This window comes from Pseudonaja textilis, chromosome 2 (genome assembly GCF_049901715.1).
Source record: "Pseudonaja textilis isolate UNSWEBS1 chromosome 2, rPseTex1.2, whole genome shotgun sequence".
Lineage (NCBI taxonomy): Eukaryota > Metazoa > Chordata > Lepidosauria > Squamata > Elapidae > Pseudonaja > Pseudonaja textilis.
The window spans coordinates 157,021,399-157,045,371 of NC_141991.1; the positions used below are offsets into that span (position 1 = coordinate 157,021,399).

At 37.8% G+C, this 23,973-nt stretch overlaps 2 protein-coding genes across 5 annotated transcripts in view; one reads left to right on the plus strand and one right to left on the minus strand.

The window, feature by feature from the left end:
- Nucleotides 1-1,356: 1,356 nt before the first annotated feature.
- PLA1A (phospholipase A1 member A) lies at nt 1,357-21,397 on the plus strand. The gene is made up of 11 exons (XM_087926129.1): nt 1,357-1,637; nt 4,448-4,649; nt 6,285-6,462; nt 6,600-6,708; nt 11,268-11,369; nt 12,635-12,724; nt 14,514-14,681; nt 16,683-16,772; nt 17,476-17,584; nt 18,712-18,876; nt 20,256-21,397. The coding sequence occupies exons 1-11, from the start codon at nt 1,571-1,573 to the stop codon at nt 20,338-20,340; spliced, it is 1,365 nt and encodes a 454-aa protein (XP_087782255.1). The 5' UTR covers nt 1,357-1,570; the 3' UTR covers nt 20,341-21,397.
- POPDC2 (popeye domain cAMP effector 2) overlaps nt 21,255-23,973 on the minus strand; it is a 39,311-nt gene continuing 36,592 nt past the window's right edge. For 3 of the 4 annotated variants that reach the window (XM_026713226.2, XM_087926131.1, XM_087926130.1), the window contains exon 4: nt 21,255-22,626. In XM_026713226.2, the coding sequence (XP_026569011.1) occupies nt 22,541-22,626 (86 nt within the window). In that variant the 3' untranslated portion in view covers nt 21,255-22,540. The remainder of the gene's footprint in view (nt 22,627-23,973) is intronic. The other variant, XM_087926132.1, reaches the window with a different exon arrangement.

Here is a 23,973-nt window from a genome sequence, read left to right on the forward strand (position 1 = left end):
GCACAGCTCTGCGCATGAACGTGCATCTCCTACCCGCCCCCGCACATGCACAGCAGATACCCAACAATCAACTGGCTGGTGGGAGGTGCGCGCACATGCACAGTGGATCTGTTTCGGGCGACGGCTCATGTGCCGGCAGAAATGGCTCTGCATGCCACTTCTGGCACGCGTGCCATAGGTTCAATATCATGGCCCTAGATGATAGGCTCTAGATCCAGATGGCCCTTGACAGACCAGAACACTGGGCCATACGTAACAAAATGAAATTCATTGTAGAGAAAGGTAAAGTTCTACACTTAGGCAAGAAAAATCAAAAGTACCCATATAAACTGGGTGAAACCAGGCTCAATAGCAGTAACTGTGAGAGGGATCTTGGAGTCTTAGTGGACAACCAGCTAAATATGAGCCAGCAATGTGCAGCAGCAGCCAAAAAAGCTAATGCAATCCTAAGTTGCATTAACAGAGGGATGGAATCAAGATCAAGTGAGGTACTGTTACCACACTATAAAGCCTTAGTAAGACCACCCCTAGAATACTACATCCAGTTTTGGTCACCACACTATAAAAAAGATGTTGAGATTCTAGAAAGAGTGCAGTGAAGAGTGACCAAGATGGTTAGGGGACTGGAGACTAAAATATATGATGAATGGTTGCACGAACTGGGCATGGCTAGTCTTGTGAATAGAAGGGCCAGGGGACACATGATAGCAGTGTTCCAATATTTGAGGGGCTCCACAGAGAGGAGGGGTTCAAGCTATTTTCCAAAGCACCTGAAGGCCAGACAAGAAATAATGGATGGAAACTGAATAAAGAGAGGTTCAACATGGAAATAAGGAAAAAATTTCTGACAGTGAGAGCAAACATATAATGGAACAGCTTGCATTCGAAAATTGTGGGAGTTTCATCACTGGAAACTTTCAAGAATAGACTGGACTGCATTCTGTTAAAAATGGCGTAGGGTCTGCTTAGACGGGGGTTTGGACTAGATGACCTACAAGGTCTCTTCCAACTGTATTAATCTGTGTCTTAGCCTTCTCCCAAATTCCAAAAAAACCAATTCCCCCTTCCCCATTAATCTCTTGTACTCTAGCAACTACAAAGGGAATGCAGTAGAACTGTGTATCCAGACAACATTCTTTACACCAACTGACCTAAACCCATAACCTTGGTTTCAGATCTCCAGTCAATTGCCAGTCATCCCTGTCTTTGAAGAGGAGATGGTAAATAGTACTTTGATACTTTGCCCAGATGGTTATGAGGCTTGGATTCATTTGTGTTTGCCCAGCAAACTAAACAGAGAGCTATTGAAAAGAAACCATTCTTGAAAACAAAACAAAAAACAGGGCTTGTAACTCCTCCTCCTAGCATATTCCTGCAATTGAATACATTCTCTTTCCACAAATGGTATTGCAGGCAAAGAAAGATGAACATCCCAATTCTTCTCTCATCCCAAAATCTAAGAGCATCTGGATAATTGACCACATTTTTAAAAAATAAACAAGAAGGACTGGAATTCATACACTGTTCCATTTACTTTGGATTTCATCATCTACTAAAAGGTCCTGCAAGAATGAATATGAATCTCAGAAGATGGCTGGCCTTAGTACTCATGGTACAACTACTTTTCATCTTCGCAGGTAAGGAAATTATGGGTGACTTATTCAGATGGCAAGCACCATTTTTTAAACAAAATTATAAAAAGCTCTGAGCAATTTCAAGTTTAACATATATTTGGGTAAATTGGTGAAAAGCTTAGATGAAAAGATTATGTAAAAGCAAGTCTGGCTGAAGAAATAAAAAACATTGCTCTGATAAAAGTAACTACTGTACTGCTTTTCAAATAGTTTTCGGGAAGTTGCTCACTACAGTCCTGAACAAATGTAATAACTGTTAGATAATAATGTTGTTATGGAGCCATACCTGGAAAGAAGCAGAAATCATTGGAAAGCTTTTGCAATGGAAGGATGCAAGAAGATGGATTCCTGACAATGAATGTATCAAATCTCTTTTCTTAAAAGCTTTGCCAGTGAGGTGGCCACTTTTATTGACGACAGCTAATGATTCAGGGTGTCAAAAAACAAAAAGGGATGAGGCAAGAAATTCCAAATTCTGTAAAGTGGATGAACTTTAATAAACAGCAAAAGCCTCTAAAATCAAGGACACAGAAATAAGATTGGACAACACTCCATCACACATACAGTACAAGCCATGCACACACTTTTTGCAAAATTCTTCATTGAGGACCATGAAATATTTGGGAGAGCAAAACTCAGAATATTCTAATTTGCAGGACACACTGTGGCAGAGAGAAATGTATGCAAAAGGAACAATTTTTGGGGGCTTTTAGTTATATGGATTCAATTATCTTTTTAATAAAGGAACAGAAACAAATGAAAATGAACATTCTTTTCTTTCAGTTTTAATGTTATGGTAACAACTTATCTTTCAAATAATAAAACAGAAACAGATATAAGTAATAGTGATAGGTTTCATATTCATGAGAACTAATTAGATGTGAACTTATGAAAGAGGGTATATTTTAAAGCAGGGGTGTCAAACTCACGTCATCACGGCAGTGTTACTTGACGTATCAGGACTTTTTTCTCCTTCGCTAAACTGGGTTTGGGTGTGGCCAGGGCATGACACATCCAGCCCAGGGGCTGTGAGTTTGACAAGCCTGTTTTAAACATTTAAACCAGTCTTACAAGGATTTGAATTAATAGCTTTCTGCACTTACATTGAGGATGCTAGTTGAAAAAAATATAAACGTGTCTATTTATTTTTGAGGGTCATTCATTCATTCTACATACATGTATGCATACATACATGCATACATATCATGCCTTCAGTTGTGGCTCAGTTCATCAATATCTCCAGATGCTGATGAACAAAGGTATTTCTCCTAAGTCTACTAAGGCCTGATAGCCATGAATGCAATTACCCACTTGGGAAAGAGGCATTAAATGTTTCAATTATAAGATTACTTTCAGTACTTTCAATGTGAATGCTAGTATTTTGACAGTCATCTGAGCTTAGAAATTATTCACTCAGCAAAAGCTGGATTCATGTGAGGATCTGAACAATTGTATAAGAAAAATTGAGGGTCTCAAGAAAGAAAATTTTAGTTAACTTAATTTCTAAGGTTACAGTTTTAGGAATTATCCTGATAAACTTTACCTTCTCATTATTCTCCAGTCTATCATGCTAAATTAAGTGGAATATAGCTTCTTTCTTTTTTCTTTTTTGGCCTTGTAGAACAAATAAACTAGAGATAAACTTTTATAGAATCAGAGAAACATAATAAGGATGATCAGGAATAGAAACTAAGTCCTGAAAGAAGAGAAAGAAGGAACTGAGAATGTTCAATAACGTTGACAGAAGAACAATTTATCCAAAGAAGTTGTGGATGCCTCCTCATTAAATGTTTTCCTGTGGAGGTTAAATTATTGGGGTTACTGTACTGAGTAGAGACTTAGATTTGATATGCTAAATGGCCCGTTCAACTCTATGATTCTAATCCTTGTTCTTGGTTGTCCTTTACATAATCAGCCAATGTATGTTTTTTCTTCTTTCACTCTTTGTTTGACTTGAAGTAAACCTCTGTGCCTATTTCTGCTGGGCATGCATAATCGATCAATATCACTATAGGGATATAATTCATAGTGATAGTCATTGTTGTTCTTGCTTTTTTGCTACAAACTATCCAGTTCAGCTTGTGTTCAGTTAATAATCCAGCAATTTATTATATCACAGGTATGGCCCAGCTTTGATTACATTTCCATTGTTCAGCTTAGTCTTTAAGCAGTTCTTTCACTCTTTGGATGTAATCTTTACCAATCAACCTTTTAATTTGTCTGTGCTTGGCTGTTATCCAACTGTAAAATGCCCAAATACCTGTAGGCTTCATCCTGATGGAGGATGTGAGTTTGAACCCTGGTAGAGGCTAATATTTGCTCCTGCTTGAGTGGGGGGTTGGACTAGATGACCTCCAAGATCCCTTCCAACTCTGTTGTTCTATGTTCTATAATGGTTTCTAATGTCTAGCCATTCAGCATTTCAATTCCATTTACCCCAATTTATTGCTACTGTAGTACATTTCTCTAGGCCAAATTCCATTGCTATATCTGTGCTAAAAAATCGTATAGTGTTTGTCAATGGCTGGATTTCACTTCTGATTTTCTGTAAAGCTTCTGATCATCCGTATACAGAACATGTGAGATTTTATTAGCATTTTTTGCTGTTTGATAGTCAAGATTTGTTTTCTTCAAAATTTCTGAAACTGGAATCATAACTGTGACAAATAATAAGGATTTAAATGAGTTTCCTTGGAAGATGCCTCTCTAATGTTGACATATTAACATTATTATTATTATTATTATTATTATTATTATTATTATTATTATTATTGTTGTTGTTGTTGTTAATTATTGTTATTGCTACATTTCAGAGACTAAAAATACTATGAAAAATCAAGAATGTGCTGAGTTTCAATCTGCACATTTACTATGGGGTACAAATCTCCAAGTTCGATTTCTTCTGTTTCCCCTTTCCAATCCCAGCTGTGGACAGCTGCTTTCACAACAGGAGGACATCCAGGAGGTTGGATTCAATGCCAGCTTGGGAACTAAAATAATCATTCATGGTTTCAGGTACAAACATTCAAAATAAACATACGACCTCCACATTATGTGTAATTGTATGTGGGGATGATGTTTGGAGAGAGGAGAAAGAGCCACAGCCTAGACAATCGTCATGCCAAAGGCATCTCAGACCACAGAAGGAAAGGGGGACATAAGAAGCATTTCAGAAAGGGCCCTCCCTAGTTTTCTGGAAAGTAACTGTGAAGGAGGAAAGAAGTGCTTTCAGACTTGCTAGACACTGTTATTGTAAACATACAATAAAGGTTGTGTTAATATTCATGGTTTGAGTTTCTTGTCTGGACTACCTTGAAGAGCGAACATTATGGGTTTGATAATTGGGATTGCTTTAACAATGAAAAGTAATCTGTATAATATATTAAAGTATATCTATTAATATACTGTACATACATTAGAGAATAGAGCCACTAGATTGATTATCAATGACTGACTCTCCAACGTCAGTGTGTTGCTAAATGCTTAAGAACTGGCTCTGTTGGCTCCATTTTCCTGGCACTGCACTGCTAGCTAGGTCCTACTAGTTGGACCATTCTTTGTAGCTACACATGTCATTCTTGTGAGCTTTTGCCTACAGCTTTCCCTCACACTGAAAGCATAGTTTTCCATCATTCTCTCTGAACCCTGGAAGCTGTGCCCACCCCCCATTATCTTTTGTACATCTCTTCCCTCAAACCTCCCACATGCTGTGAAGGAAAGAAGAATCTGAGTTGGAAGATATTTTGGACTTAATGCAGGAGGGGCAGGCTGAAATATTTCATTTGCTGAAAATGATACCCAGGTACTGGCCATTTTGAGAAGTTACCAGATGGTGCTCATGTAGCTCCTGTTCTTCATCGGCATTCACTTCTATTGCAGTTCCCACTCACCTGTCAGCAATTCTGACTTCTTTATCGACAGGGGAGGGAGAATTTTGTATGACTAATGAGAAGCAGAAATTGCTACATTTGAAGATGGTGGGAGAGTTCTGGAATGGAGAGGGTTCCTCATAACAGAAGTAGAAGAGATTAAAACATTTGCATTACCTGCTGATAAGTGACAGAAGGAGCAATGGATAGAGATGCCTGAAATAATGAAAATTCTGACTGGTGGGAAAAATAGAAACGGAAGGAGGAACATCTGGCACTTCCAGACCCATAAGAGGAAGAGAAGAAGAAGAATATAAAAAAGGATGTTCTCCAAGAGGTGAATGAAATGTCGTCAGGAAGGAGCCAGTGGTTCCTAGGCTAGACATCTTTTATGTCAACACAAAGCAGCCAACAAGGTATCCACTGAATAGTGAAAGAGGAAGGAAAAATACTAGAATCTTAATCCTGGGCACAGGTGTGACCCTTGACTTCTGTATACTGCAGTTGACAAATCTCTGTATACAGTATATGGCTTCATTATTATCTGGTAAAGAGACAAATCTTGGTTATGAACATGCTGTTGAATAAGCCAAATTTTGAAAAAGAACTTACGTTTCCAGGAAGCTGAGATATCTGCTTTGAATACAACTTGAGCCATTAGCTTTACTGTAAATTGAGGGTCTCATGATTTGTTGGATATTAAACCTTGCAAATTAGGCTTCACCCTTTATTTATAAATGGAAATGCCCTCACACATTATCTTGCTTGTATTTCTCTTTAGGGCACTAGGCACCAAACCGTCATGGATAGATGCACTGATTCAAGCCTTCCTAGAGGTAGCCAAAGTCAATGTGATTGCTGTAGACTGGGTTCAGGGAGCCACAGCAGCCTATCCTACTGCAGTGGAAAATGTTATGACATTGGGACTGGAAATTTCTAGTTTTATCCGCAAGTTACTGGTAAGTAGAACACCCTGAAAAACTACTGGATCCAATGTAGTCCAGAGAAAACCAAGAACCAATTGATTAGATTGTTGGGGGGGTGGGTATCTGTGTGTTTTGAGGGCATTTTAATTATTATTTTTCCCAAACTTCAGGCTATGGGGGTGCCAGAGTCATCCATCCACCTTATTGGGGTAAGCCTTGGAGCACATGTTGGGGGCCTGGTGGGCCAATTCTATGAAGGCCACCTTGGAAGAATTACTGGTAAGGAAAGCAGCAAGGTGAAAATATGTTATATGGTTTATGACATTTTTCTTAATATACTGATATTTGAAGAGTACTTAATTTAGCTCTTAACTAATTATATTTTGGGGCACAATGGTTCATTGATTAAAGACACTGAGATTGCCAGCTGGTAAGCTGATAGCCTAGGTTTGAGACCCAAGGTCCATGTGACAGGTTGAGCTCCCGTTACTTGTCCCAGCTCCTGCCCACCTAGCAGTTCAAAAGCATGCAAATGCAAGTAGAAAAATAGGTACCACTTTGGTAGGAAGGTAACAGCATTCTGTGCGCCTTGGCATACAGTCATGCTGATCACATGACTACGGAAATGTTTTTGGACAAAGGTGTCTCACTTGGCTAAGAAAAAGAGATGAGCACCCCCCTCTGAGTCAGACACAACTGGAAAGGGGGAACCTTTACCTATTATATGTTATTAATATTGTATTGCTAACATCTTATTTCTCTTTAGTTCTCTTTTAGTATTTTAAAGATTCATTGCACTTAAATGTTTTTATGCATTTCATCCATCTATTTCCTTAGTTCTTTTTTGTTGTTAATTTCTTGGTATTTTATTATTTTAGCTTTGTATAAAGATTGGTCAGTAACTGTAATAAATTTGAACAATTGAACATATGCGTATAATAACAAAAAGTAGCACATTTTTCTTATAAATTAATTTATATAAAATTAAAAATTATTACTCTGTGGTAAATAAGGGTATGGGTGAGCCTTTGGTTAGAATGATTATAGGCTATGGTACTTTGAAATAAGAATATCCAAACATTAGGCCAATGTGAAGCCACAAGATCTACGGTGCCAAAACTGTGATGTAATATGTCTTTAAATTTGTTACATGTTTTACTTTATTCTTACATATCTAAAAACCCTTATGGATTTAGTATCTTCCTTCATGAGAGTTTGATGAATAGTGTATTGTCCTGTTTCCCTTATTCAACTTTGTAGAGGTGTAGATTGTGTCAAGGCAATCGGAACTCTGACACTTGGCTCTTTCTCAAAGGTCTTCTCTAATGAGTACATCATATCAACACAGCTTCAAAGGAAAGACAAATCTAAATCTTTTCTGTTGTTTCAGTATAATTAAGCTAGGAAATAATCCCATCCTCAAGAGTCACAGGTCATGTTGGCCAATTAAGTTACTTCAGGCACTTCTCTCCCATCCTTATCGGTTGCCTGTGGAGGTGACCTCGGTTCTGAGAGGAAAGCTCTTTGTTGTTTCTAGTAATGCATTCCAGCCTTCTTCCCACCCCCCAACTGAGGAACAGAGAGATGGTTGAGGCCAGGATCAGTCTGAAGTTGACAGTTTGTTTAATGTAATTCAACATCATATTGGAGATTATCCTAAGGTGATCAAGGCTTTGTCCCAAAAGTGAGTTGGCAACGCTCACCTACAATAGTCCAGAATACTGGATTTTTAATGATAAAGTAGATTTGTGGCATGCAAGGACCAAGGTCCATGTAAACCAATTAAGAGAATAGTCTTAGAGAAAGAAGTCAACAGAGGGAGAGACTGAACCATACAATGGAGTTTGGGAGATCCTCAACCTAGATTAGCCTCTAGTCTGACTCTTAGAATTAGTACCCCCAGTAGGCAGGGGGTACCATCTTTGTAATTTCTGAGAGATTAAAATAGCATGTCAATGGCCCATAATGAAGCAGGCAGCATATTTGGCATGCTGGTCTGACTGGAATTGCTTTGAGAGCTTAACCTTCTAGATAAGGGGTGGCGGTGAGAAACATGAATAGATCTAAAAAATGTGATTCTGCACCCAGTGTGAAATAATGAGGCATGCTCAGAAAATATTCCTATGAAGAGTTAGAGAATTGAAAGCCATATTGTGGGATTTAGGAATCAACTGACTGCAACCTGATGTAAAAAAAAAACAGAGGAGATAGTAAAAATAATTTTTGAATAGTTTCAAAAATATATGGAATATATAAACATACTAGCTTACTTATCTGAAAAATTTGACCTAATATGGAATATCTCCTGAAAATGTTGGTGGAGGGGCTACCCATAATTCTCCCCCCACCCTTTTTTTTTTTTGATGAAGAGGCAAGAGTTTATTATTATTGTTGATGTTGTTGTTATTGTTAGTGCAAGTTTTGTGGCAGTTGAAAGTGGGGGAACTTTGAGTCAGAGTATGCAAATTCTACTTTGGGTGAATTGGAGGGAAAACTGACTAACTCATTGCAAAACTTACATGGACGGAAGGCATGAAGAGAATGAAATCTGTGCCCTGTTGAAGTGTCCACTATTTGTATTAACAACACTTTCAGAAGTAAAGAACAACTCAGAGAAATATTTCTAGCAGAAAACCTGCATTAGGCTCCAAGCTGGTTCTGAACTAAGGTCCTGCAATATATATTTTTTCAAAATAAAGAGATTGTGCATATTTATACACTGCTCAAAAAAATAAAGGGAACACAAAAATAAGTCATCCTAAATCTGAATGAATGAAATATTCTTATTAAATACTTTGTTCATTACCTAGTTGAATGTGCTGACAACGAAGTCACACAAAAATTATCAATGGAAATCAAATTTAGCAACCCCTGGAGGTCTGGATGTGAAGTTACACTCAAAATTAAAATGGAAAAAAACACTACAGGCTGATCCAACTTTGATGTAATGTCCTTAAAACAAGTCAAAATGAGGCTCAGTAGTGTGTGTGGCCTCCACGTGCCTGTATGCCCTCCCTACATTGCCTGGGCATTCTCCTGATGAGGTGGCAGATGGTCTCCTGAGGGATCTCCTCCCACACCTGGACTAAAGCATCCTCCAACTCCTGGACAGTCTGTGGTGCAACGTGGCGTTGGTGGATGGAGCGAGACATGATGTCCCAGATGTGCTCAATTGGATTCAGGTCTGGGGAACAGGTGGGCCAGTCCATAGCATCAATGCCTTCATCTTGCAGGAACTACTGACATCATGTGACTTCAGTCACATGAGGTCTAGCATTGTCTTGCATTAGGAGGAACCCAGGGCCAACTGCACCAGCATATGGTATCACAAGGGGACTGAGGATCTCATCCCGGTACCTAATGGCAGTCAGGCTACCCCTGGTGAGCACATGGAGGGCTGTGCGGCCCCCTAAAGAAATGCCACCGCACACCATTACTGACCCACTGCCAAACCAGGCATGCTGGAGGATGTTGCAGGCAGCAGAATGTTCTCCACGGTGTCTCCAGACCCTGTCACGTCTGTCACATTTGCTCAGTGTGAACCTGCTTTCATCTGTGAAGAGCACAGGGTGCCAGTGGCAACTTTGCCAATCTTGGTGTTCTCTGGCAAATGCCAAATGTCCTGCATGGTGTTGGGCTGTAAGCACAACCCCCACCTGTGGATGTTGGGCCCTCATACCACCCTCATGGAGTCTGTTTCTGACCATTTGAGCAGCCACATGCACATTTGTGGCCTGCTAGAGGTCATTTTGCAGGGCTCTGGCAGTGTTCCTCCTGTCCCTCCTTGCACAAAGGCAGAGGTAGCGGTCCTGATGCTGGGTTGTTGTCCTCCTACGGCCTCCTCTACATCTCCTGATGTACTGGCCGGTCTCCTGGTAGCACCTCCATGCTCTGGACACTAGGCTGACAGACACAGCAAACCTTCTTGCCACAGCTCGCATTGATGTGCCATTCTGGATGAGCTGCACTACCTGAGCCACTTGTGTGAGTTGTAGACTCCGTCTCATGCTATCACTAGAGTGAAAGCACCACCAGCATTCAAAAGTGACCAAACCATCAGCCAGAAAACATAGGAACTGAGAAGTGGTCTGTGGTCACCACCTGCAGAACCACTCCTTTATTGGGGATGTCTTGCTAACTGCCTATGCTTTCCACCTGTTGTCTATTCCATTTGCACAACAGCATGTGAAATTGATTGTCAGTCAGTGTTGCTACCTAAGTGGACAGTTTGATTTCACAGAAGTGTGATTGACTTGGAGTTACATTATGTTGTTTAAGTGTTCCCTTTATTTTTGTGAGCAGTGTCATACAGATTTTGTTCCTTTTAGATTTTTCAATGAATTGTGCCAACTTGCTCTATACTGTAGCTTTGATCAACCTTCTGTTAGGCTATCATGCTGACAAAACATCTCGTTGGTTTTGCAAAAGATGTAAATGGTTCCCAATAATTATAGATGTAGAGGTTTAGCAATAGTATTGAGTAAAGCTCTTATAAATAAGGGACATTTCTTTTTTTTTTTTTAACATTTTATTGAAAGAAATGTTTTCATTGTGATTTGAGCTGATTCTTAATCCCATCTCTCAAAGCTTTCTACAAATAAAATAATAGTAATAGCAATATGGAAAGCATGAGTATGATGATTGAAGAATTTAGTTTTGTTTTTGTTTCTTGTGAAAAATGCCACAAGTTCAATTCTGTCTCAACAATTCAGGCGCTGCCTTCTGAATCACAAATGGTCCATTTCAGGTGACCTTGTACCCCACAGTCACTTGCTGTCCTCCAAATTCATCCAATGAAAAGTGTAACTGGTTGCCACTTTTTGTTCCTCATGTTTCAGCTCTGGATCCAGCCGGGCCAAAATACACAAGAGCCAGCCCTGAGGAGCGTCTGGATCCTGGGGATGCTCTCTTTGTAGAAGCCATTCACACAGATTCGGATAGTAAGCTAATGACCTGCTTTCCAATCATATTTCAGTTTTATTTCTTTTTAAGGACAATATCATTTCTAAAATTGTTTTTGTATCCTTGGAAATCATTGTTTGCTATTAATTTCCACTTTTTAAGATGTGGTGATAATCACAAATAATAGGTGTTGTTTGTCTGTCCTAGCTACTCATCTTACTTACTGTCTCATCTTACTTTTTCTGATGGGGTGACTTTGGGTTTATGGACCAACAATTTCAGGGTAATACTGGACTACCTTGAGCTCTGAATGGGGTTGAACTCTCTCTCACACACAAGTGGTATGCAATCTGGGCAGCCTTCTGCTCTTTCTCAAGCAGCAGTTGGTTTTCTGGCTCAAGGGGCTTTTTTGTACAATTACATTTTGGGTGTTAATTGTGATTATTCCAGAACTGGGAATTCTTGCTCATAGTCACTCATGGCCTAGTCACCTCCTGCTCAGATTATTGTCAATGTTGCACAAATGGGCTGGGTTGAAAAGCATTTGAAATATAAAGCTGGTATCGAATGCAATGGTCTGGGCTGTGATGGAGTATCTGGTTACCCATGGGTGATTCCATTGCTTTCGGACTGCACTTATTGCCAATCAGCTTCTGGTCCATTAAGGATCCAGATCTTCTCTTCTTTGCCTCTGCTCATCTAATCAAATCAAAGAGTATCAAACATCTTCTAAATCCTGCCTGTCTAGGGATGCCATCTGAGAGAACCTTGGAAACAAATGTTCTCAATTACTGCCCCTAACTTTAGAAATCCACTCTATTCTTTGTCTCCTGGGTTTCAGGAGAACAGTTATGACCTGGTTATTCATCTATCCCAAAAGGAAGGAATTTTGCAATTGTTGGGGTGACCTAGCACATAAATGGTTTGGGATCATTCCCCCTCATCACTGTGATACTATAGGGATGTTTTACTTTTTTTAAAATTGCAGTCTTTCAAAGTTTAAACTTCTTCATAATGGATTTTACGATTTGCAATTAAAGTTAAACAGTAACTATAATAATTTACATGGTTCAGTTGTATGCATATTTTGTGTGTTTCAACAGTTGGCTTTCTTTTATTTGCATGGCCAATATTTGGAACAGAATTAGATGAAATATTCTGGGGAAAAATTATCTTGTGGAAAGATCTTTTTCATGCCTATATGTATCTACATATGTGTGATCAGTGCTTCCAGCTACAGCTTTGCTCCAGATACTTGCATCATTTTAAAAACAATTCTAACACAGATTTCCTCCCCCTCTAGATTTTGGTATCCGAATACCTGTGGGGCACATTGATTACTATCTTAATGGAGGAAAAGATCAGCCTGGATGTCCCCGTTTCATATTGTCTGGTAATAATGGTTCTTGAGTGATTATTTGAAGCTGCTTTTCTGTCAAAGCAGTATACCTTATACAGATACAGTAGATATAATCTCATCAGGGATATCTGTATCAAATGGGGATTAACAGGAGGTTGCCAGAAAGGTTCAGTAAGGGAATTTAATGGGAAATCCCTGATAATTTTTCCTTTTGAGGGCCTTTTCCACTTTCTATCAAACCATAGCACAAACTGAGCAAGCAGCAGTCTCTTTTTTTCTGTGGAGTTCCCATGTCTATGAGATTCTATTAAGTAGTCTCCAATAATTAAAATAGCTTTTTCTCCCTTCTTCTAATACTGTTCAAGGACAGTTTCAGAGTATATACAATTTGTTAGACTTTGTCACTCATTATTTTGGAACGAATATAGAAGGCTGCAATAACTGCAGAAGCAATCAGGGTAGCTTATCAGCATTGGGACTATTAAAAGTCAGGCTGTTACAATATTCTATTAACTCAAGGATAAGTGGTAAGCAATCCAGCAGTGGGAAAAGGCCCTTAGTCAAGAATTTGTACTTGAATTTAGAAAACTGAGAGCCTAAGAAGGGACAAAAAAAATGCTTTTCTAATGATTTTGGCCTAATAAGATAATGTCAGTATTGCAGCCATGGCCTGAAATGTTTGTGGCTTGGCAAGCCTCCTGATTTATTTGTAGAAAATGCAAGAGCATTTTGGACAGGAGTCATAGGCTCAAATGGAGGCTATACAGCTATCTTTCTGGTATACATGAATTTAGATTCCTGTGCTCAGTAGACTGGTGGACTCAATAGTCTAATCAGTGTTTTTCATCTTCAGCAATTTTAATATGTATGAACTTCAACTGTCAGAATTCTTCAACCAGCAGGTTGGGAATTGAAGTTCACACATCTTTAAGTTGCTGAGGTTGAAAAACAAAGTGGTTTGACAATTATCAAAGAAAAATCTGTGCATTGGATAAGAGGATAAGGAAGTTTCAATTTCTATTTGTGCTTTAAAATTTCAGCAATTCGAAAAATAAAAATGTATTTTATATACACTATAAATGACATGTTTCGACTTATTTACTATTCTGTTAGATATAATGCAAATGTATAGTTAAAGCATAAGAACAAATCAATTAAACCTATATTTAGTCCATTAATTGAAATCTTCAGGACTGGTTTAAAAGCTTGGCATCTTCCTGAATTAAAAATCTCTTTCTCTTAAATTTATATTTTAGCTTTTTATTTCACTTTTTTTTAACCAAAATGATTTAGATTAAAAAAAATGATTAGAAAACCCCTGAATAATCTTTGCTGTTTTTTTTTAAAGGCAAGGAAAGGGACTTTCATCAATTTGAACCCTTTTTAAAGAAAAGATTCCTATAGATTTCCACAGAGAACTATTTAATGTACTGGTTAAGGCATGAGGTCAGAAACTCTAAGAACATAAAGCTCAAAACCAACTGGGTGATTTAGGGTCAGTCATTCTCTCATAGCCCTAAAAAGCAGGCAACCCATTTTGGAAAAACCTTGCCATGAAAACTGTACAGATTAATCCAAGAAGTCGCTAGCAGATAAGACAAATCAAAATCACCAACAACCCCCTTCCCCATTGTCAGGCCATTTCCCCTTTTTATTGCTTTTCAATTGTTATGCCAATTTAAAAAAAATTAAATAATGAAACGGTAATCAGATTGATATTTTGATGGCCAACAAAGAAATTAAGAATAATGAGAAATGGCATCATCCACTAAAATGATGACTGATATGCAGCTTCATATACTCTGTCTCTTTCCCTTTCCAGGCTACCAATACCTGATCTGTGACCATCTGAGGGCTGTGCATTTCTACATCAGTGTCTTGAAAGATTCCTGCCCAATGATGGCTTTCCCTTGTTCCAGTTATAAGAATTTCTTAGCTGGTCACTGTTTAGATTGCTCCAATCCTTTCTTGCTCTCCTGTCCCACAATCGGTATGTTACTTCTGCACTAATCTCAGAATCTAAACTTTGAGAATTTGGGATGTGAATGGAGTTAAGATATGTGCTTCCCATCAGATGACAAATGAAATCAAGATCTCTGTTGAGATACTATTTTATTGAAAGTTCTGTCAAAATTTAAACTTGCATACCTCAAATCTGAACAATTCTAAAATGCAGGTAAGTTGTTGAAATGTTTGGTTTCAATTTCCCATCAGGCGTTACTTTTTATTTCCTAAGTATGTAGACAGTAAATCAGAATGCTGCAGTAATAAAGCAATTTTGTTCCCATTCTCAAGTTTATTTTTAAAAAGGAACAGAAAAATAAAGAATTAAATACCAACATTTACACAGGGGGGCAGGAGGAGAAAGAGCAGGAATCAATTGTATTGAAGAACTAGTCCAATCCTAAGATTCAAGATTCCTAGAGTTTTTCTACAGTAGTAAATTTTGGAACTGAATTTTTGCTGTGACAACAGGAAACGCTGCTAAGACAGCAATGAATTGTTCCCACTCTCTTGTCTATCCCCTGCCTGCATTTAATGGCATGACAGTTATACATTAAGCATGCAGAAAACATGGTCTGGAATTGAAATGGAGATAATGATGTAGATGGCAATTAAAATAGAGTAGTCAGGCTGCCTATTGTGTTTCAAAAATGAGTATGTCTTCTAAGACCTTTCCTTACTTGCACTGAACTCCAGTACAAATATGCCAGAGCAGCATTATTATTTTTTTGTTATCTTCCCATGATATTGTCTTCATCAGAGTGTCTACTATATAGGCATGATCAAAAATCCAAGAGATCAGCCACAAAGGTGTGATTGAATCTTTACCCATTTTAATGTGCAATACACTTAAAAATCAAATGGAGTTTTTATTACAAAATCATGGCTACTATCTTGACTTTTTAAATTATACTCTGTGGATATCCTTGTTTTATCTCATTCGTAGTCCAAACAAAGACTAGTTTAAGTTGTCATGTGATATTCCAGTGTTAAAATAGTTTCCCCCGTTTATCTGACAGCTTTAAGGTGCTTCTAAATATTGAGACTTTGTCATTCATTATCTTGGAAGGAAGACAGGCGACTGACAGAGACTGAAAACAGAGGGATTAGAAGGATAAAGATAAGCAATAAGGACAACATTTGACTTGAGAACAGCAAATTTCATGCCAGTATAAGTATCTGCCCAGTCAAGGATGAGTGAAGAGCACTTACATTCAGCACCGAGGAAAGGGACATTTGTTTTATGATAGCAGATTTTAGGTTTCAAGTATGAATCAGAATAGATCTTACAAGCTGGGTCTTAGTCGAGATTCTAACATTAAGCATAACTTAACAAACACTTCTTCGGTGGTAATACCAACTTTTTTTTTCCAATTAAGACTGAGCTTGTAAAAAGGAAACTTGTAAGAACATACTGTTCCCCATTTTCAGCCTTAACATTCCCAGCTCTCTATAGAGTGGCCTAAAAATATCCTTTTGCAGATTTGGTGGGTGGGGTAAGTTAAAAGGTAGAAATGGAAATGATCTGGCTTCCAAAGGCCTCTGTACCCATTGTCATAATTCTCTCTCTCATTTCTGAAACTGTCTCCCCAAGGTTGGTCCCTGCTGCTTTCTAGTGATTTCACCACATCCTCAAAAAGCTTCCTGCAATTCTCTGAAAGGCCTGGAGCCTGCATTTTGACCCACAGTGCCCAAATTATTGCTTGCTCCTGATGGAAGAGAATTATCCTGTGTGTGGATTCTTCGAAGAGTCAGTGCTATAGGTGGCATAATTAATTCCAGCTATAGCACTGCTGCCTTTATCTTGCACACCTTGAATTTCACCTGATTCACAAACGTCTGAGTTTTTCCTCTTCATACTTACTTTTGCTATTTAAATGAAAAGACCTACAAAATCTCAAATTTGAACCCAATACTAATTGCATGTTCACTCTTTACTTATGCACCATAGAATTCACTTTTCTTCTGTATTATAATGTTGATTTAGGACTTTTGGACAATGGAGGACTCAACATAAAAACATTACCTAGAGAGGTTAAAGTTTACTTGGCCACAGCTGCATCAGCACCATACTGTGGTGAGTAATTCAAAATTGAAAACTTTCTTCTTAATATTGGAGGACAATAATTTAGAATTCAGAACCAGGGACACCGATAGCTTTCAAATGCAAAATGAATACACAGTATAGAAAATCTTCCTCTTGATTTTGTAGTTAAAAGTTCTGCTTTAAAGCTCCTCACTGAGATTGAATGGTTTACATCTGTCTCTACTGGAAAAGATCTAAGTACCTACAGTACTAACCTATATGTTCAAACGAGGAACAGAGGCAAGACTAGATCTGGGAGAAAACAAACATTTCATTTAGATAGTAAAAATTGTTAATGATCTGGCTGAATTCATTGTCTTTGAGATTTAAGGGGAACAAGAAGGAGTAAAATCTTATTCCTATCTTTAAGAAAAAGAAAACTAGAGGATCTAGACAACCAGAGAACAGTAACTCTGCAATTGATACCTGAGAAGATTTTAGAATAAGTTTATAGTGTTTTAATTAACTATTTGCGGTATATCGCTCAACAACTCGCAGACAATATATGCCTATGTTCTCACATAATAAAAGTAATATAGACCCATTATTAATTGATTTTAAAGGATCTGACTGATGAGGGGACAGATATTCTTGTATGAATTTACAAAGAACCTAGCAACAATTTTCTTTTTAATAATGGAAGCTAATTATGTTTAGTGCTTTCTGCTGAGAATGTATTTTCTCTGTTGCTTAGTACACCATACACTTGTGGAGTTCCACTTGCAACAGAGGAGAACTTCAGATACCAATATTGAGATAACTTTTCTCACTAGCAATTCCTCAGCTAGCACCAGCTTCATCATGTGAGTAATAATGGACAGTTCCAATGTCCTCTTTTGTTCCTTTCAGTTTGCACAATTATCCAATAGGCAGCGTAATCTTGACTAGCCAAAATGGCAATGAGCTGTCAGACTTGTGGAATCTGTTCTGTGTCAAATCTAATTCCCTTCTGACTCCAAATATGTGATGCATGTTTGCTTGTTTTAAGCTTCTCTTGGATTCAGTGTGCTGCAGGATAATGTAAAACTAACCCAGCCTGTCTTCACTTTGTACCAGCATTATGAATATCTGCCCAGACTGATTTGGACATGGTATAACACGTTTCTTCTTCTAGCCCACTCTCGTCCCATATTTTATTTTTCACTGCATATATTGGCAGATCTTTTTTTCATCAAAAAAAAAATCACCATAGTTGGCAGAAATTATTTCTGGAACACACTCTAACACTACTAACGCTTATTTAATTAGGATTGTGCCATGGATGTTTCCATATAATATTATAATAGCAACAGAGCCATATACATTTGTATTTGAAGCATGTAGATTTGCAGTGTTAGTCTATGAAGACATGAGCAATTGTGCAGTTGCAGAATTCTCTGTAGTATTTAACTAAATGTTCAAAATCAGGATTTACTGAAGTTTCAGAAAATTATTACTTTGATTGCTTGTATAAATAGGGGAGCCACATTAATTCTCTTTACTATCAGCTTCTTAATTGTGCAGCTAAATGAATAACCAAGAAAAATGCTAAGTGCAATCTTATATATACATTATGTGCACCAAGACAATGTTGAATTTACAGTGCAGAGAGAGTTGGCCAGATGCTGCCAAATGTTGAAGCAAAGCTAAGCAAACAACTGCAGTTATTTAGGAATGCAGATTTTGCTTTTCCTGCAGTGCTTGATTAGTCTCAATGAGTTTTTTTGTCCTCTTGTACTTCAGCTAATATGTACAAAATAAAGGTGTTGCAGAAAGCATAGAATTTCCTTTGGATCCTCATGGAAAAAGGCCTGGCTCTCATTAAGAGTGATTCAGAGCTTAGTTTGCAGCTTGACTGTAGCTGTTCCCTACAATGTATTTATATTTCTACAAAAAGTCCATAAAACTTTGGTTCCTCTTCTCATACTTTATATCCTATTGGGCTTTGCAGACCCAAGCAGCAAATGCTGGGCAAAGGCTTGCTGATTCATTCTGCTCCACTATGCCAGATAGAAAATGTGATGTTGCAGCACCTTCACAAGTTTTGGAAGAGGAACAAAGATGAGCCACCTATTGTTGGACACTTTTGTACTGCATCTCTGCCTGTGGATAAAAAGTAAGCAAGAAATACTCTTTTTTTCCTAGCAAGAAAAGTATTGAGAGATTCTTTGTTTGAATTTTAATTTATTTGGGGATAAGTTAATTAAGATGCATTTGAAGCATTTTCCTTGTTCACTTGTCTATATGGTATGTATTTATTTTAAAATATATGAGATTCGAACTTGGTTTGCTTTTAGCTTAAACAGTCTCAGAAGTGCTGGGCAGCTCCAAGTAGCACCATTTCCTTTCCTTCATTCGTCTTTTTTGAAAGCAGTGGTAAAATCATTTTTGCTTGTACCAACTGGCATAATATTTGCTTGACATGACGTCAGCCCTTATCCCATCACCATGACTATTGCCTAGCAGTAGCATTTGTATTTGTTGCATGCAGGAAAAGTTAAGAAAAGGGATTAGGGATTGCCTTGGCTTCCTTTCCACTCATGAAATGTCATAGCTACCATTAAAAATATCCACCACTTGCTCTCCTTAACATGAGTTGGTGGTGGGGCTGGGGGAAAAGGCAAGAACAAGCAAAACTGCCATAATTTGTTCCTTGCCTAAATTAAGGCCCAATAAGGACAATTTAAGGTTCTTCAAGTATGAATAGTGAATAAGATGAAATCAGTTTCAATACAACAGAAACCAAACTTAAAATTAAGGATTAACATAAATTGATTGATCTCCATTTCTTCATGTTACCACTGGTAATGTTGGTTGAAACTGTCATCCTTTCAAAGGCAATTTAGAAAACAACCATTAAGGAGCAATATATTCCAGGAGTCATTGTCCCCCCCCCCAGTGTATCCTTATCTTCTTGCCTTTTACTTTTCTTGATGTGCCTTTTCCCTTGCCAGCTGAAATACTTCAAGTTTTGAGAAGCTGCTGTTTTAAGGGGCAATATAGCCTAACATCATATTAGATCAATATATTCTTTTACTTGAGAAACATAAAGAATGGCAGAGAAATAGATTTGGGAATGAAATAGATTGGAAGAACTAAGTACATAAAAACTAAGCCCAGGTGCTTAATTAATCTATTTTGCATATAGCCAAAAACTCCAAACTTATCCTCATCCCATACTCCTAAGGCGCTTTAGTGAGCAAGGGCTATTGTTTGCAAGGAAAAGGTTGCTAACCTCTATTATAAAAGGTAACACATCTTAGCAAAGATAGCCCAGGACTGAAAGCCTACCTCTACCACCACCACAAAAAAAGCGTTCAGACAAAAGAAATTATTAAAAATGTCATAGGGTAGAAAATTATCTGCTATTAATTCAAAAAGGCAGGCTGAAGAATTTCAGTTCTTTTTGTAAATTATTATTGTTGCATGGCAACTTACCAAAAATGCATTAAAAGCTTAGTAATATCCTTTAACTTTATTCTGTTCTTTCTTCAGTGAGAAGATGATGTGCTTGCCACAAGTGCTGACTATTACAAGTCATAACCCACTTCTTCAGAACCTCAACATTCAGTGTGATTAACCCAGTTTTCCCTTGTGGACACAGATATTATAAGGGGGCTATAACTTTGAAGGTAGATATTTTAAAATTAAATGTATGGCGTTAAAAAAAAATAATGTATTGCCTGTCACAGAAAACTTGCTTTACGTCAACTGCTAATAATTTAAGCCTGTTTTTAGTAAAAAAAAAATTAAATAGTTTTACAACTATGAAGAAAATAAATACAATGTATATAAAATGGAACAGCATCTAATTGAACAGGACCTGTTATTAACAAATCTGGAGTAAAAATAAATAGATTCTGCCAGAAACTGGCTGTATGTGGTGCCAATTGTTTTAAGTGCTCCCTATATATTACTGTCCCTTGTAAATGCAGTTCTCCCTTTAGAAGGAAGCAAATGGGATGTTTTCTTGATGAACTTTCAGGAGTGGGAGGCCATTATCAAGGAAGAGGGTATTTCATGAATTTCTCTTCTACTGCGTATCTCCATTAGCACATTCAACTCAGTTTTCTGACCCATTAGATCAGGGGTGTCAAACTCAAGTCATCACGGCGGTGTCACATGATGTATTGGGACTTTTCCCCCCTTCGGTAAACCAGGTGTGCGCGTGGCCAATGCTGGATGTATCTGGCCCGCTGGCTGGGAGTTTGACAGCCCTGCACTAGATGAAGACTTTACACAATGCAGGATAAACTTTTTCCATTTGTATCCCAAGTAGCATTTTGCAGTAAATGTAAGCAAAATTCTGCCTCTTAGTCTAAAATCTTTACCCAAGACAACTGGCATGTTAAAAATATAAAGATTTTCTAGATCATATTTCCTAATTCAAAAAAAGAAAAGCATAGAAAATGGACATATACATGTTTTGTCTGATCTTCACTCCTTTTGCCTCAGCAAAATCCTCTGGTATTAAAATAAAAACATCAGAATTGGTTACCAAACTTGGCATCACTATTTTATTTTGTAAAAATGTTTTTGTAGGTTTTAAAAGCAACACCCTCAAAACTGTTAACAGTAGAACCTTTGCCTTTCATTAATAATGTATAAAATAAAGTTTTGATTTAACTTTCCATTCACTTGGGCTTCCTAGTGTAAGTCTTTTCATCGCACCAGTGCTTTCTGAAGAGAACTTGATGTCACTGAGGACAATGCTATTGAAAAACAACTTCATTTCTGTCATGCAAGTTGGATGAATTATTGAAACTAATAGCAGCATATACTGTATGCTTCATCCTCTCAATTCATTGCATCCCTACAGTTGGTATATTATCCAATGCAGGAAGAAGGAAGACAGTGTTGCTATATTAATTTATATCCTGATTTTCTCTCCATAAGTTACTCAAAGCAGTTAAGGTAACAATTAAAAGCCAACACTTAAAATATTATAAATCACTATATAGATCACTATAAACTAGCACAAATTGGAAAGGGATGTATTGACTCTTTCCAAAGACCAATTGGAAGAAAAAGGAAAGCCTTTTACTCTGTGCCTAATAAATAAAACTTGGAAAGATGATGCATCTTCAAGAGAATTTCTCCAGCTGATATTACTTTCTCAATAGATTCATCCTGTGGTCCCTAGATAGTTAAGTTGTGAACTGTTTAAAGGCAAATTCTTAAAACTTCACCCTGAAAGTGCAGATCTTGTATCACAGTTATAATGTGTATCTAGTATTATACACCAGATAGCAGCCTATTTGTTGAATGTTATACCAACTGAATCTTCCAGGTAGCTACTCTCAGCCTGGGGGTGGAAAGTTAAATATTTAAGTTCTGTGCAATCGTAGGATGCCTTTGTGAAGAATATAGCTTTAGTGAGAAGAATGACTCCTCACATTGGCAAGCACACTAATGATAGCCAAAAATGGAAGGAACAAATGAAAGATTGTTTTCTTCCTTCTTTGATTTGTGAAAGAAGAGAATTAATAGAACCTCCATCATGTTCCATGAGTTAATTATACCATCATAATTCCAAGACATATAATATATTTAACATATATCAAGTGTTCAAGAATACAAACATCCAGGTGCCAGAGCAGATCGATAAACTCTGGAAAATATCCCATCACTGCCTCTCTGTTCTATGTATGTCTTTCATGGTGCATCATATGGACAGAAATTTTATATATATTTTGACACACAAATAATGAAGGCTATCGTGATTGGTGATCAGTGATCTGATTGCTTCATGCAGGTCTTGGATTCCCAATAGCTCTTCTCTAGAGTTCTGGGGTCTGAGTTGGAGCCAGAGGGGCTTGTCCTTTTGCAAGGGCAGGATGATTAGTCCTCAGGTGGTTTCCCAAAGCTGTGTGAAAGAGAAGCCATAATTATTTATAAGAACTAGCTTATACCTATATGTCCAGTTTTAAAGGAAACAACTCCATTGCCCAAGCTAACATCCTAATGTTTCACAAAGTCTTATCAGTGTAGGTGACGACTTGGCTGAGCCCGAGGGAAGGATCAAGCGCATCATCAGCCTTGGATCCCTACATACCCACAAGAGATCTAAATCCAGCCCACCTTGAATACACGGGCAGGGGGGAGAATAAATCTGGCATCTCAAGGAGAAAAGCTTTAGAACTGTAACCTTGTTGAATCAAATCCAAACATTGAGATGTAACTCAACAGATCTGAGAGTACTCTGGTTGCATTGCAGGAAATCAGACCAAGCAAACCAAATCTTACTTTTTTCCTTTTCATCACTCTTCCGTACAATAGGTTTCCTGTTAGAATTGACAGGAAATATATTTTAAAATGTCCCAAAGATTCTTTTCAAAAGGCAACTGGATTTCTTTGGCTTTTTCCTTGAAAATGTTTCACTTCTCATCCAAGAAACTTCTTCAGTTCTGGGAGCTTTAGTTCAGTTCAGCCAGAACTGAAAAAGTTTCTTGGATGAGAAGTGAAACATTTTCAAGGAGAAAGTCAAAGAAATCCAGTTACCTTTTGAAAAGCACCTTTAAAACAACCATAACCCGGATGATTGAGAATCTCCATATATGTGTGTGTGTGTGTGTGTGTGTGTGTGTGTGTGTGTTTTCTTAAGTTTTCACAGGTACTTACATGTATGGTATTCAGCTTTGTTCGGGTATTTTCCCATGTCATTATAGTTGTGCTTTTAAAGTTGTAGCAATGTTTTAAAGTTTTAAAGTTGTAGCAACATTTTAAAATTGTAGCAAACCTGTTCATGGAAGAATTTGAATCCAGAGCCCTAGCTAATGCTACCCACAAACCCAAACTATGGTTAAGATACATTGATGACACATATGTGATTTGGCCCCATGGAAAAGAAAACCTAAACAATTTCCTAACACACCCCACAATAAAGTTCACCATGGAAACGGAAACAAACAAACAATTACCATTCCTAGATGTACTAATCTACAAAAAAACAGATGGCACACTAGGACACACCATATACCAGAAGAAAACACACACCAACCGCTACCTCAATGCCCAATCCCACCACCACCCAGCACAGATAAACTCCGTGGCCAAAACACTAATCACCAGAACCAAATGCCTGGCAGACAAGACACACATAAAGACTGAACTATGCACCCTGACTAAAGTACTGACAGCTAACAGCTTCCACAAAAGCAAAATAACCGGCTTGATCCACAAAAACACACTGAGACATAATGGAGACCTAGAA